The 16,227-nt window shown below is 33.8% G+C and overlaps 1 protein-coding gene across 2 annotated transcripts in view; it reads right to left on the bottom strand.

Annotated features, from left to right (window-relative positions):
- Nucleotides 1-7,127: 7,127 nt before the first annotated feature.
- IPMK (inositol polyphosphate multikinase) overlaps nt 7,128-16,227 on the bottom strand; it is a 65,852-nt gene continuing 56,752 nt past the window's right edge. For both annotated transcript variants that reach the window (XM_049645072.1, XM_049645073.1), the window contains exons 5-6: nt 10,633-10,714; nt 7,128-9,152 (exon numbers count right to left, since the gene is read on the bottom strand). In XM_049645072.1, coding sequence (XP_049501029.1) covers nt 8,530-9,152; nt 10,633-10,714 — 705 coding nt within the window. In that variant the 3' untranslated portion in view covers nt 7,128-8,529. The remainder of the gene's footprint in view (nt 9,153-10,632; nt 10,715-16,227) is intronic.

Consider the following 16,227-nt stretch of genomic DNA (forward strand, 5'->3'; position numbering starts at 1 on the left):
GCTGTCAGCACAGAGCCCGACGCGGGGTTCGGACTCATGGACCAGATCATGACCTGAGCCGATGTCGGACGCTTAACTGACTGAGCCACCCAGGTGCCCCTTTCCTTCACTCTAACTACCTGCTTGTGATCAGGGATCCTTCCCCACCAAGCACCCATGTCTCTTTTCTCCCACAAATCAACTCTCTGTATAGTTCCTACCTTCCACAGGTCATTTTTTTTCTGTTGTAAATGTGCAGCTTTGTTCTCTAAGACTTCCAATCGATTTCTTGGGAGTCAGAATGATTTGATATTTATCTAGCTGTTCGGGGGAAGGGGCAAGCCTAGGGCCTCCCTATTCTTCTGCCTCTTAACCCTCTCCACAAGAGATGTTATTATTTTTTTTAATGTTTATTTCTGAGAGAGACAGAGTGCGAGCAAGGAAGGTGGAGAGAGAGAGAGAGAGGGAGACACAGAATCCGAAGCAGGCTTCAGGCTCTGAGCTGTCTGCTTCCAGACAGACCTGGGGCCTGACAGTCCTTTTCAGCAATAGGAGTTCCTACAGAGATCCTCACTTGCCCTGCTCCTTCCTAGCTCCCTGCAATAAAATTGAGCCACTTTTGTTGGAAAAATAAAAATAAAAACGGAACAAAAAGTACTAGTTCAATTAAAAAAATAGTTTTAACACCAACTAGGGAACTGTATCTATAATATGCAATAGAAATTACATGTCTTTTGCATAATTTTTGTCATAGAAACATAACAATTCATATATACACTTGAAAGAAAACTGACATTTAAGTCATCTCTAAGTAAGTCCATTAAGACAAGACTGTTTAGGATACTATTGTTTAGGATACTATACACACACTACACAGCGTCATATTATTCAGCCATAAAAAAGAATGAGTCTTGACATTTGCAACATGGATGGAACTAGAGTATTAAGCTAAGTGAAATAAGTCAGAGAAAGACAAATACCATATGATTTCACTCATATGTAGAATTTAAGAAACAAATGAACAGAGAGAGAAAAGAGAAGAGAGGAAAACCAAGAAACAGATTTAACTATAGAGAAAAAAATTGATAGTTACTGGAGGGAAGGAAATGAAGGATGGGTTATATGAGTGATGGCTATTAAGGAGTGCACTTGTGATGAGCACCGGGTGTTGTATATAAGTGATGAATCACTAAATTCTATACCTGAAACTAACATTACACTGTATGTTAACTAAATGGGATTTAAGTAAAAACTTGGGGGGAAAAAGATTGCTTAAGACACCAACCAACCCCCAAATGACAACATAGTACTACAAATTTAAGATGGCAACACTGTGAGACTACCCAGAGGGTTCCACCTTGGGAAAGTAATGAGAGGAAACCGGGGTGAAATTTTAAAAGAGGGAAAACAAACGAGATTTTAAAATTTGCATATACTGCTTATCTTGCTGCCCTATTCTGATCAACACAATTAGTGCCCATATTGTCCACTTAATCTGACATTGCTGCCTGATGAAAACATAGACCATGACAAGCTAAAACTCCATATTTTTGTGCCCTATATGAATTGATCTAAGATTGGAACACATGGTTGATTGCATTGTGTCCTTCTTCCATATCTGCCCAAACTGACTCTGAATTTGGCAGTAGTAGCAAACTTGACTCAAACAAGCTTGAAACTCGTTTGCACATTTCAGCATCTTCTCTTGAAGCCTACCACCAAAAGAAAATACCAGGGCTAGCCTACTGGAAGGATGTGACATGTCATCCCAGCCATCCTAGACTAATTCACAATCCAGCCACCTTCCCAGCCCCCAACTCAGCTGACCTGCCAGCTGATTGTAAAAACATAAGTCTAGCCAAGATCAGCAGAATCACCCAACTGACTTGCAAATCCATACAAATGATAAAGGACAGTTGTTAAGCCACTTACATTTTAGGCTGTTATGCAGCAATCATTGCTGACAGAGTCGTCAGGTTAGCCCATTACTTTGATTGTTCTGCCTCTGGCATAAGCCAGATGAATTAGTCGACCATAATAAGGAGTGGCAAATGGAAGTTAAGATTCATGAGACCTAAAAGTAATGATATAGTTTCTTTACAAATTCACAAAAATAAGGATATTCTTTGAACTGGATCCAAACCCTAGAAGCTATAAATTAAGCCTATTTATCTTAAGCTTACAATCTTCAAAATGTCTGAAATAATACTGTTTACTCTTCCATAGACTTAACAAGTGTCTACATGATACTTCCACATTCACCATCTCTTTTGTGCTCATCCCAAAGCACTTTGTCAAATTATATTAGCTTAATTAATAATTTTAAAGACCTACTTAACTTCTTTTAGAAACAAAGAGATTTGACTCAAAACATTTCAGAGCATCCAAACCAATTGTACCACGATTTCTGCCTTTAGCAGTACAATGTAATTAACAAGCATGTGCAGACTGTTTTCTTTAATTGGCAACGTAGGCATCATTCACACCCATGAAAAGCTAATGGCACAAATAGAAAAAGATTAATTTATTATTAGAGAACTATTTAGACCTGTAGGAGGAAAGTTTAGTGGCCTGACATAGCTGATGAACTTTTCTTCCAATTGAGAATGGTTTTAACTTGAGCCATTGCTGGCTGCATTTTCTCACATTTCTTTTCTCAGCACTCTCTCTTGCCTTTCAAACAAGAAAGATGCACTTTGCTTGCATCAAAGTGATCCAAGTTCTATTGAACACTCTATGACTAAAGAACTTTTTGAAAAATCTTGCTACTAAAGAGTGTTCCATGACCCAGGAGCATCACAGACCCCATCCAGTTCTGCTGAATCCAAATCTGCATTTTTCATGAAATCCTCAAGTGATTATTTTCACTTTTATTTTATTACTATTATTTTCACTTATTTCATTTCAGCTTTTATTTAGTTCTTAACATTTTTAAATTTTTGATAGAGACAGAGCACAAGTGGGGGAGGGGCAGGGAGAGAAGGAGACACAAAATCTGAAACAGGTTCCTGGCTCCGGGCTGTCAGCACAGAGCCTGACACGGGGCTCAAACTCACCAGCCGTGAGATCATGACCTGAGCCGAAGTTGGACGCTTAACCGACTGAGCCACTCAGGCGTCCCTATTTAGTTATACTTAGCTATAACTAGGAGACTATGGCGGTGGGATTCCCTGTTATTCTCAGTAGTTAGCAGCTAATCTTAAACTACTTCCATAGTATTGCTTCTTCTCACAGTTCACAGTAGCAGGCATAAAAGAGGAATGCCATACAGTCTTCTGGAGCCATGACTCACAATTGCAATGAGGCTACAAATCACTCTTCCTCTTGCATTTTATCAGACCTGACTTCTCTTTCACAGCCCTGCTGGATATTGATAAGAATCAATTATAGTTCCAAAAATATTTTATTCCATATTTACATTTTTTTCTACCAGACAGTATATATCTTAAGAACATGTTCTGAAATCTCTTATGCAGCTTTTCAAAATCTCCAAAGGTAAATATAGTGCCTAGTACAGGATAGGTATTTGATAGTACCCTCTCTTTTTGATTAACGAATGAACATAACTAGGTCACTGATTAAGTAACTGATTTGTGAAACTTCAAATACAAGCAAAACTATCTTATCTACTTCTAAAGTTTTATAATTCTAGTATATTTTTTTCACAGCCAAGTCAACTGGTGTCTCTTATAGTCCACTTCTCCTGTAAGGTTGGTTCTAAAGATTTTAGTACATCTGATAGAAAAATAAATATTCAAGCAAAAAGTTTACATACTTTTTCATTTGCAATGAGTATGCTTTTTTCTGTTAACATCTTGTCTTAATCAGTTTTGAATCCCTAATGATTTCTGCAGTTTCTGATACATAACATGCACTCAAATATTTGTTGAGTGAGTAAATTATTTTTAAACTACCATGAGTTTGTTAGCATATTACAATTAATAAAGAAAAGCTCCAATGCAAAACATTTTAATAGGTTGTCAAATATACAGTTATTAGAATTATCTAAGTATCACTTATCAAAATCGGTATACCACATTAGATGACTCTATGAAATAAAAACACAAATCACACATTGACAATAACCCCTGCAGTCCAAGAATACTCCCATCAATAATACAAATTACAAACACATTAAAAAGAGAGACATTGTTTAGACATTTAAACCAAAGTAACTTTGACTACACTAAATACATTCACTCATCAAGTACAATAAATTTAGCATAGTCACTAATACAATTTTAGGTGCAATTTCACATGCTTTCATAAATCTTCCAGTACAGCTCCCTACAGTAAAGTGTCTTTGTGCACGCCAATTTCATTTATATGCAGGTGCATTCCACATCTTACTTGAAACTATTTCACTTCATAATTAAACTTAATATACGCTGTAAGTGAACACCAGGCCAAACTTTAACCCCATGATGACAAAGTTTAACAATTAAAAAAAAAATTCTTCAAAGTACATTCTAATTTATTTAATCACATGAACACTATTTCCTCTCATTAGACACTATCAACATTAAGTAACAAGAATTTAAACATCAAAAAGCCAAAGATTCCAATCTTCCTAAAATATTAACAAGTAGTTTAAGTAATAATACAAGCATTCTGTAAATCAAAAAGTAATTTCATATTCATTGCCAAATTTAAAATACCAGTGATTTCAAGATGAAATTGAGGCCTAAAATATTTTTAACTAAATTGTAAAACACAATTTTAAAAATGTGCAGTAAGTTGCTTGTGAATACGTAATGGAATATTTTTCACAGTAACGCTATTTTAAAACACTACTCTAAATGGACGGCCTAAAAATAAACGTACCTTTACTGGCAAGAAAAGTGAAAAGAAAAATTAAGGCCTTTTTATGCTATCTATAATTGCTACCTGAACCCAAAAGTCAAATAGAGGTTATAATGATGCAACATATTATTTTTAACCTTTCTAACATATTGTCAGTTGCTTTAGCTCAGCTTAATAATTATCTTTACACAAATTCAAATGCTAGTGAACTTTATCATTAAATGCATATTTCTCTGTATCTCTATTTTAATTAAGTCCCCAACCCCACCCCATCTAGACAGAATGCTGAAAATGTTTAGGGCTTTGTCTGATTGGTTCACAACTGTATATTCAGGGGCTAAAAATGTTTGGCACATGGTAGAAATCCAGTAAATATTTTTGAATGAATTAAGAAGCCTGGCCTCCATTGGCAACTCTACTTGTCTTTCCAAAGCATCAATAGACAATTGCTACCTCTTTACGTGATAAAATTGACACTTTTTTTTTTTTTTTTTGAAAAGAAACTGATGCCTAGGCTATAAAAATATTACAGGATGTAGTGGAAGGATAACTGAGGCTACAAACATATCAAATCAAGGTTAAAGGCACAGGATAAGGAAGATTATTACAAAGCATTGTAAACAATTTTAAGAGCAAATCAAGTTTTAAAGTATCAAATGCCTAACTGCTAAAAGAGTACTAAAATGATGACAATGTTTTAAAAATAGTGGACAAAATTTCTGTAATATCACAAATAAAACAGTTACATACCTTCTTTCATCCCATATCTTCTCAGTATTCCCAATCCTAGAAACAAATGTTTTCAGTTGCATGAAATATGAAAATTACAACTGAAATATCTCTGAAAATTAATTCCTTTTTCTTAAGTTATATTATTATAAATTTAATATATAGACTTTACAGAGATAATATGAAGAACATCATTTTGGAAATCATAAAATAGTAAGTTATACTCAATCAAAATCATAAAAAAAGTCCTTATTCAGTTGAATACAATCTAAAGCTCCACAATAGCAAATTGTAGTGTAAAGAGGCATAGTAAGTACGATCTTTCCAGACACGTAAAACAAAGAATAATGAATACTGAGTTGAAAATACAAGTTCCACGTTAGAGCCATTTAATATACACATTTTCACAACTGTTTCTTGAAAAACTATTTAGATAAAATATTTAGCATTTATCATCAATTTTTAATTTACTTGAATTTATGCAACTTCCATCCATATTAAAATATTAGTGTAAATACTTTATTATAAAACTATTACACAATTTAAATTTTTATTAGAGAAATGTATTATTCACTATCCACCATTTCTTAAAGTCCTTTTCATGAGTGCATTCCAAAAGAAATACACTAAAATCATTATTTATATTTCCTAGGGGGAATAAACTATGGTAATCCTATTAACCCAAACTATATCCTTATTATGCTTATTTATTAAACACGTACATGTTTAAACATGCTTGGTGAATAGTGATCATTCTTCCCCACAGTGGTAAATTTCAGCATAATGTTAAGTGACTGGGCTAGATAGATAGTAAAATATTCGCATGTAGATTACATAAACAGAGACTTATTCTGTGACATGTAAGTTTACTTATAAAATAACATAAAATGGGCACTGGGTAACAGTGATAAAAAATGTAAACAAACAGAATTAAATGTTAATCTCTTCCCTGAAAAATAAAAGACAAAAGCGCTTCCTGTTTTATTTAAAAAAAAAAATATGATCTATTGTATCAAAAAGGTAAGACATTGATTTTTACAAAACTATATTTCTACATATGGATAAAGAAAATCTAGAACAGTTGATTCACACTTTATTGAGCTAAAATGTGCAAAAAATCTGGTAATATTTAAATTTATTAAATTTATTGTACATAGCCTGATACCATCCCATTCAAAACAACCCTCTTGTTAAGACTCAAAATTGTTAATTATCTGAGCTTCAGACTTATGAACCCCTGTCCAAATAACAACAACAACAACAAAAGTCTATGTTGTGGGAGAAAAAAAATTAGAATAAAAAATTTTTGACTATTAGGACTTGAAATTCATCCCCACAAAGAAAAGCTACAGCCAATACCTATTTAGGCAGTAGAGAAAAATATGCAGTCTCTATAAAAAATACTTATTCTCACTCTAAATAAAAAATTAAAACCAAATTTTGCTGTAACAAAATGTATATGAATTTTAAAGTTATTCAGGTTTACTAGAGCTACTAAGCATAGAATTCATAGAGCATTTGGTACTTCTGTTTGTGCTCAGATATTTGTGAAAAACACAGACTGGGAAGGTGAAATAAACACAAATTGTGATACTTTACACTAAAAAAAAAAGACGTTAAGATTTAAAAGTTTAATTTGTAATTCTAGGGGAAAAAGAGGGGAGAAAGTTCAACAGCTCACAAATACAAAACATCTTCCAAGAATACAGCAAAACTGTTAACTGCTTAGATGTGTTAGTGAATCAAAGTGCAAGTAATGCTTTCATAAATATCTAACATATTTGCAAATTTAATTTCAAAGTTTTAATGTTTTCAATAACAAGTAACTACTTATTTTTTAAAGGGTAGTAGATGTGAAACACAGATAATACAGATAATAATTTTTCCACTCATTACAATTTAAATTGTTATTTCTATCTGGAATAGGATATAAAACTGTTTTGAGTAAGAGTGAAATAGAAGCATGGATTTAGATATGCACCAAACTTATAGAGGTGCACTAATTACCCATGGTACTTTTGATACAATACTGGGTGGTGTCCTTCACTGCTTATTAGAATTCTAAGAAACTTTTTAGCAATATATACTACTGTTTAACTAAATGAAGACATATAAATACATGCATTTTAAAAGAGAAAATTCTCAAAAGGTCTTTAAAGGAAAAATAAGACAATCATCTACCTTTTGAAAAGGTAGGAAAAGGTATTATATGGTTTATAACATTTTTCACAATATAGTAAATACTTTTTCTAATTTTTGCATCAATTTAAGAGTTTAAAAGAAAACATTTTGCTCCTTGCAAATGCCCTTTTTCTTCTCCTAACCCTGGCAAGAATAATTATTAGTGAACTTAATTCCAAGAAATTTGTTGTTGTTGTTGTTCACTTCAATTATCTTTATATAATATTTTGAAATATGCAAATAAATGGAAATTAAAGAGAAAATCTGCTTTTGGAATGCAATAATTCTAAATCACTTTACTAAGAAGCACCTTTTGATATGCTGGTCTGAACTTTTAATGTAACACCTAAACAGTACTTAACTTTCTGAAGTAGAATTTTCTCCAGTTTTAATAACTTCATTCATAGCAATACTAAGGACATCAACCTGTGCTTTCTAGATTTTTTAAAGTGTTCTAATAAATTAATGAGTTTAGATATGGCTCATTGTCAAGGTTGGGTGGGCAGAAATTTCATGACAAATTGGCTACAGAAAGCTAAATAAACTCTTAATGACTGAATAATGGTTTGCATTTTGCTTGAGCCAAATAGATGTTTAAGCCATGTACCACCACATTCCCTGCTTAACATTCCTAAGTTTTTTATTCTTCATAGTTTTCTAATGAACAGATAGTTTTCCTGAGTAAGATTATAAAAAAGATAACCCTTCTACCAAAAGTATAAAGACAAAATGTAGACTCACAATATAAATTTTTTACATAGCTTTACAAGTATAGAGATATTGACTGCTGCTTTTGTTATGATTGCCCCATCCCTTAAAAAGACCACAGCAAAGGATTCAATTGTCTAAAATACTTTGCAGTACAGTAATTAAATGCTTCAGCCCATAAACATATCCCTCATCTACTGTGTTGCTAGGGAACACATGAGCAAAATCTATCATTCGCACTTCTGCTTCTGAAATCTCCTGGCAACCAGTGGGAAGATGGCAGAAAACTTTTTCCAGTTGGGAAAGTACATTTCCATTTAAACGTTCCTGTGACATGCTTTTCCACCCATTGTCTTGCTCTGTATTTTCAGCTTTCAATGAAGTATGACTGTGATGCTTTTTTGAACACATTTTTCTGTGACAAGCATACATCTTGGACAAGCTTTTGCCTACTGAAACATCTATTTTTCCATTCTCTGTGGAATTTAACACATGAAAGTTATTATTGTACTCCAGTACATCTGTGTCTGACAGTTGTCCTTTGGACAAAAACTTTTCTACCAAAGTTCTGTCATTTGATTTTGTAGTAGTTGGCCGAGATGAGCCTTCATAAACAAACAGTAATGAACTTGCATAAAAGTTAAGTTGCTTCTGATTTTCAAACCATTGCAGAATATTCTGAATCTTCTGAATGCTGGCAGCAACAGCATCTTTTCTTAAGCAGAATCCATTATGAAAAAACCTGGAGACCCCTATAAAAAGGAAAATATTAGGATTATAATGAAATTATAAACTAGTTATCCCTTGGGAAGTAAACTCATCTTAGATACAATTCTTCAAATTTCTCCCCCATTACCCCTTACAATAAACTGAACCGGCAAAATTCTAGTCAGACATAGAAACTTGGACCTCAATTTGATTTCTAGTGAAGATTCTCTTACTAGAAAAAAATGACACTTATGTAAAGTGAAATATACTATTTAGATTTAAAAAATTATTACACACAGACTGGTAGTTTAATTCTCTCTATATATGTTCTCTTAAGGAATGTGATTCCAAGATCTGCTTCATTTGCCAGTGTGAGAGATTTTTTAGTAAGATTTCTTATTTGTTAGAATCACAGTCAGGAGCTAATCTAAAACCTAGAGTCAAATCATAACCACTTGTAATGGTGTCAACAGCCCATTACCAAATACCAAATCATACTATAATACTGTTTTCTGATCTTAATAATGTTGATTAAATCAGTCTTCATAAAAGTTAAGCTCGCTTTGGGTATCAACAATACTTCAGGTTGAATATGTTATTCAAAATGGAGACTTTTACATGTTTTAACCTATCAGATTATTAGGCCTCTTTTAAAATTATTTATGCGTATTTAAGTATTTGAGAATTTCTAGGTCTATGCAATTTGATTTGTTTTTAAATAGCTTGTCCCCCCTACTTTGGAAGAGAAATTGCTAAAAAGTATATTCACATCAGCCTGTAAAATATTTTAATAAAGAGCCAATCTGAATATTATCTGTATTATATATTATTATCTGTATTATCTGTATTAATATTATCTGTATTATATGTATCTATACATATAATGAAAATTTTTCTTCAAACTATTTACATTACACATAAGCTCCTTCCTATCTTATGCAGAGCTAAGAATAAACTTCTAATAGAATATTATTTCCAGAAATCTATTAAGATATCATTGCTTTTGTAATATTTTGGCTATAAATATTTTAGAGGCATGTTAACAGATTTTATTTAAAACACTTCTAATGCCATTTATTATGTAGTACTAGAGGCTTATAATACACAGCTCAACTATACATGGGAGATTTTGATAAAAACGCATTACATATGACAATACACATTTTAAAGTCTCTTATGTAAGAAGTAGTTTTAATATACTATACTCTACGTATTTGGATTTTAAAGACAACCTCTAGTTCTAAGACTTGGGCTCTATGGCTGGTTCACAGATGTTCATTTTTAAAAATATATTATTAAATAAGAAATGAAATACAATGTAAAAGAAGGCATTCATGGATCCAGGGTTTTGGTGTAATACAAACCAGAAATTATGATTAGTACAATTGTGTAAATTTAAGGTTCTTTTATTTTTTTTAAGTTTATTTATTGCGGAATGAATCATTATACCAAAGAATTAAAATTGAAACTACTTTAGAATTATTTTGATAACTGTACATTGAAATATGGTTTTTCAACCCTTACCATCCTTTAGAGTTTCTTTCGTTAAGCTTCTTCCGTAGTGCTGGTTTTGTGTCTCATAGCTGTCAGAATGAATTTGGTAAACCTGTGACAAAAAGCACTGAATATTAAAAACTAATAGCCCTTGACCATGTGGTGCTTATCCAGCAAAGCAAGGATAATTAAAGATGGGAAAATCTACTCATATTTCATTCTAATGGATTTAAGAAGAAAAAAGTCATTATCATCATGTCAGTGGTTGCTAAAAAGGCATTTAACAGATTTATATCTTTTATTGATGAAAATTCTTTAAAAGGACAAATGAATATTTCCAATATGAAAGAATCATATTGGTGGATCTGTATCAATCCACCAAAAGTTAGCATCAAGTTTAAAAAGGAAATTAAGGCAGCGGGGGTGGTGGTGCCTGGGTGGCTGAATTGGTTGAGCATCTGACTTCAGCTCAGGTTGTGATCTCATGGTTCGTTGAGTTTGAGCCCCACATGGGGCTCTGTGCTGATGGCTCAGAGCCTGGAGCCTGCTTTGGATTCTGTGTCTTTCTCTCTCTGTTCCTCACCCGCTCATTCTCTCTCTCTCTCTCTCTCTCTCTCAAAAATAAACATTAAAAAAAATTTTTTTTAAAGGAAATTAAGGAAGCAACCATCCTAAAATACAAGAAGCTTTTAGAAAAAGTATTCTACCACAATGTCTTTTATCATCATTACTATCTAATATTGTTCTTGGAATTTCTACCAAATAGAAACGGACAAGACAAAGGGGTAAAACAATTTGGAAAGGAGATAAAAAATATTACTTTTTGTAGATAATGGTTGTATACTGGGAAATCAACTGAAAAATACAAACAATAAAAACTTCAAATGGTGAGTTCACATTGGTAAATAGAATATGTTTCCATATATATAAATAACCAGTTAGAAAATATAATGGAAGACCCACTTACAAATGCAAAAACAAAGCATAAACTAAGTGTAAGTCTATATAAAAACACCTTTAAAACATTCCTAAGACATACACACACATACCCATGTTCTCAAAGACGAAATTCAACAACGATTTGGGGTGTCTGGGTGGCTCAGTCAGTTGAGCGTGTGACTCTTGAATTTGGCTTAGGTTATGATCCCAGGTTCATGGGATCAAGCCCTGAGTCAGGCTCCGTGCTGAGCATGAAGCCTGTTAAGATTCTCTCTCTCTCTCATTCTCTCTCTCTCTCTGTCTCTCTCCCTCTGCTCTTCTTCCCTGCTCACTCTCTCAAAAATAAAATTAAAATAAAAAATAAATTTAAAAAAGATATCAATTCTACTTAATCAACAACTAAAATGAGATTATAACAAAACAACTTCTTAAATATAAGCTAAATCTGAAGTTCACATTAAAAAGAACAAGAATAGGGGCACCTGGGTGGCTCAGTCGGTTAAACGTCTGACTCGATTTCAGCTCAGGTCATGATCTCACAGTTTGTGGGACTGAGCCCCACATCAGACTCTACACTAAGCATGGAGACTGCTTGGGATTCTCACTCTTCCTCCCTCTCTTTGCCCCTTCCCTGGTTGTGCTCTCTCTCTCAAAATATATTAAAAAAAAGAAGAGGCAGGAAAAATCTAAGTAAGAATAATGAGGGAATAACCTTGCCACCCTACCAGATACTAAAACATATTTTATTTATATTTTTTCCAACCTTATTGAGGAATAAATGACAAATTACACACACACACACACACACACACACACACACATATATGCTGTACATTAAATCCTCAGAACTTATTCATCCTATAGCTAAAAGTTTGTACCCTCTGACCTGTATCTCCCCACTTCCCCTCTTCCCTAAACCTCTAAGAACCACAATTCTAATGTTTCCATTAAATCGGCCTTTTATTTTTAATTTACACATTTAAGTGGTACCATACGGCATTTGTCTTTCTTTGGTTTACTCCACTTAGCAAAATGCCTTTAGGTTCATTCATACTGTTGCACAGCAGGATTCCTTCTTTCTTGTGGCTAAATAAAATTCCATTGTGTGTGTGTGTGTGTGTGTGTGTGTGTGTGTGTGTATACATACACCACATCTTCTTTATCCATTCAATTAGGTGACACTTAGGTGGTTTCCATATCTTGGCTATAGCTAATAATGCAGTAAATATGGGAGTGCAGATATCTCCAAGATAGTGATTTCATTAAAACATATTTTTAGGGCGCCTGGGTGGCGCAGTCGGTTAAGCGTCCGACTTCAGCCAGGTCACGATCTCGCGGTCTGTGAGTTCGAGCCCCGCGTCAGGCTCTGGGCTGATGGCTCGGAGCCTGGAGCCTGCTTCCGATTCTGTGTCTCCCTCTCTCTCTGCTCCTCCCCCGTTCATGCTCTGTCTCTCTCTGTCCCAAAAATAAATAAAAAATGTTGAAAAAAAAAATTAAAAAAAAAAAAATTTAGGGGCGCCTGGGTGGCGCAGTCGGTTAAGCGTCCGACTTCAGCCAGGTCACGATCTCGCGGTCCGTGAGTTCGAGCCCCGTGTCAGGCTCTGGGCTGATGGCTCGGAGCCTGGAGCCTGTTTCCGATTCTGTGTCTCCCTCTCTCTCTGCCCCTCCCCCTTCATGCTCTGTCTCTCTCTGTCCCAAAAATAAATAAAAAACGTTGAAAAAAAAAATTAAAAAAAAAAAACATATTTTTAGAATCAAATACATGAGAAGTTAGTATGTGATAAGTTTGTATTTTAAATCAGTAGGAAATGGATTATTTATTAAATGGTGTTAGTATGATTAAGTACTGATAAAAAAAAACTGTATTTATACCTTATACCAGGATAAATTCCAAATACATCAAATATCAAAATACACAAAAGGAAATGATAAAAGTGTCCCCCAAAGATGGAAGAATCCTTGAATAACTGATAACTAGAGAAGGTATTTCCAACAAAAACTCAGAATTTCCCTTCATATACAGTATGTCTTAAAAAATGTTCACAGTGTTTTTGCCATGCAGAAATCAAAAGGCAAAAAGACACAGAAAAGGTTTGAAAATTATATAATGAGCAAAGGGCGTGATTACTCAGGGGAAAATGAACAAAGGGTGTGAATACTTCACATAAATCAAACAGCTGTCGCACATTATCAGGAGCACAGCCCTTCTCCAAATCGTAAAAAAAAAAAAAAAAAAAAAAAAAAAAGTGTCCTCAGACTTTGCCAAATGTCTCCCTGGAGCAAAACTGCCCCTCGTTCAAAACCACTGCTCTGTATGAGGTAGATTGCCAATATCTACTAAGATTACAAATTCATAGAAGCCTAGCAATTCCCCTCCGGGAACTTATCCCTCATATAAGTATGCTAGCACATTGGTGGAATGAGGTAGGTCTCTGTTTAATCATTTATTTATTATTCTTTAAAGTTTTTAAAATTTCATTTTAACCCAAGTTAATTAACATACAGCGTAATAATGGTTTCAAGACTAGAATTTAGTGATTCACCACTTACATATAACACCCAGTGCTCATCCCAGCAAGTACCGTCCTCCTTAATGTCCATCATCCATTAGCCCATCTCCCTACCCAATACCCCTCCAGCAACCTTCAGTTTGTTCTCTGTATTGAAGAATCTCTTATAATTTGCCTCCCTGTTTTTATCTATTTTTCCTTCCCTTCCACTATGCTCATATTTTGTTTCTTAAATTCCACATATGAGTAAAGTCATATATCTGTCTTTCTCTGACTTATTTTCCTTAGCATAATACCCTCTAGTTCCATCCACCTTGTTACAAATGGCAAGATTTCATTCTTTTTCATCACCAAGTAGTATTTCATTGTGTATGTATGTATATATATGTATATGGATATGCCACATTTTCTTTATCCATTCATCAGTCAATGGACATTTGGGCTCTTTCCATAACTTGGCTATTGTTGATAGTGTTGCTATGAACATTTGGGTGTATGTGCCACTTTGAATCACCATTTTTGTATCCTTTGGATAAATTCTTAGTAGTGTAATTGCTGGGTCATAGGGTAGCTCTATTTTTAATTTTTTGAGGAACTTCCACACTGTTCTCCAGAGTGGCTGCACCAGTTTGCATTCACACCAACAGTGCAAAAGGGTTCCCATCTCTCCACATCCTCGCCAGCATCTGTTGTTTCCTGAGTTGTTAATTTTAGCCATTCTGACAGGTTGAGGTGGAATTTCACTGTAGTTTTGATTTGTATTTCCCTGATGATGAGTGATGTTGAGCATCTTTTAATATGTCTGTTAGCCATCTGGCTGTCTTCTTTGTAAAAGTGTCTATTCATGTCTTCTGCTCATTTCTTCACTGGATTATCTGTTTTTTGGCTGTTGAGTTTGGTAAATTCTTTATAGATTTGGCATACTAATCCTTTATCTGATATATCATTGGCAAATATCTTTTCCCGTTCTGTCTAATGCCTTTTAGTTTTGTTATTTCCTCCGTTTATTCATTTGAAACATTATTTGTAATAGCAAATGACTGAAAACAACGGATTCATGAGAAGGAGCTGGTTAAATCATGGTACAATAATAGTGTGCATTGTGGACAGATCTCTGTGATATGTAAACTGGGAAAAAAAGCAAGATATAGAACAGTGTTCAAAGTAGGTTTTGTGATAAAAGAACACATATGTACAGTATTTGTGTATGTTAAAAATCTCCCTGAAAGGATACACTGGGGAAAAAGTATAATATAGTATGCTGTGTGGAAAGTTACTTCTCACTGCTTATGTTTCCATACTTTTTTATGTTTATTATGTTTTTCATTAAAGAGAGCACGAGTGGGGGAGGAGAGCGAGAGAGAGAGAGAGAGAGCAGAGAATCTCAAGCAGGCTCCACGCTATCAGCACAGAGACTGATGTGGGGCTCAATCTCACAAAGTGAGATCATGTCCTGAGCTAAAATCAAGAGTAGGTGCTTATCTGATTAAGCCACCAAGGTGCCCCTATTTCTATACTTTTTGGAGTCTGAACCATACAACTATGTACTTTCTCAAATTTTAAGTAAGTATTTTTAAAGAAGGAATAAGAATATACTGATTTAGAAACTGATATTTTAAAACTTTTAGTCTGTTATAGCTAATTACCATCTACCTCAAATGCTACAATTCGCTGAAAAAGTTTAATTACAACCATGTGCTTAAACACATATTGCCTATTAAAGAAATATAGTTTATCTTGAGCAAAGTGTTACTATAAATGGAAGAAGACACTTTTATAAACATCAAAAATTACAGGTGACTACAGAAAAAATCATTTTTATAAGAACAGTTAAGTATACTCAAAATGTGTTAACAACAAAAAAACCACTCATGATCTCTATACACATAAATAATTTTTAAAAAGGATTCTCAAAATGATAGAGATGTTAGCTAACCTAATGCTTAATCATACTGCAATATATAAAGGTATTAAATCATGTTGTACACCTTAAAACTACACAATGTTATACATTAAAACCTTGGTTTGTGAGCATAATTCATTCCAGAAACATGCTTGTAATCCAAAGCACTTGTAAATCAGAGCGAATTTAGAAATAATAGAAACTCAGATGATTTGTTCCACAACCCAAAAATGTTCATAGAAAAATGATTATAATACTACAACATAATACAAA

Source organism: Panthera uncia, chromosome D2 (genome assembly GCF_023721935.1).
Source record: "Panthera uncia isolate 11264 chromosome D2, Puncia_PCG_1.0, whole genome shotgun sequence".
In the NCBI taxonomy this organism is placed as follows: Eukaryota; Metazoa; Chordata; class Mammalia; order Carnivora; family Felidae; genus Panthera; species Panthera uncia.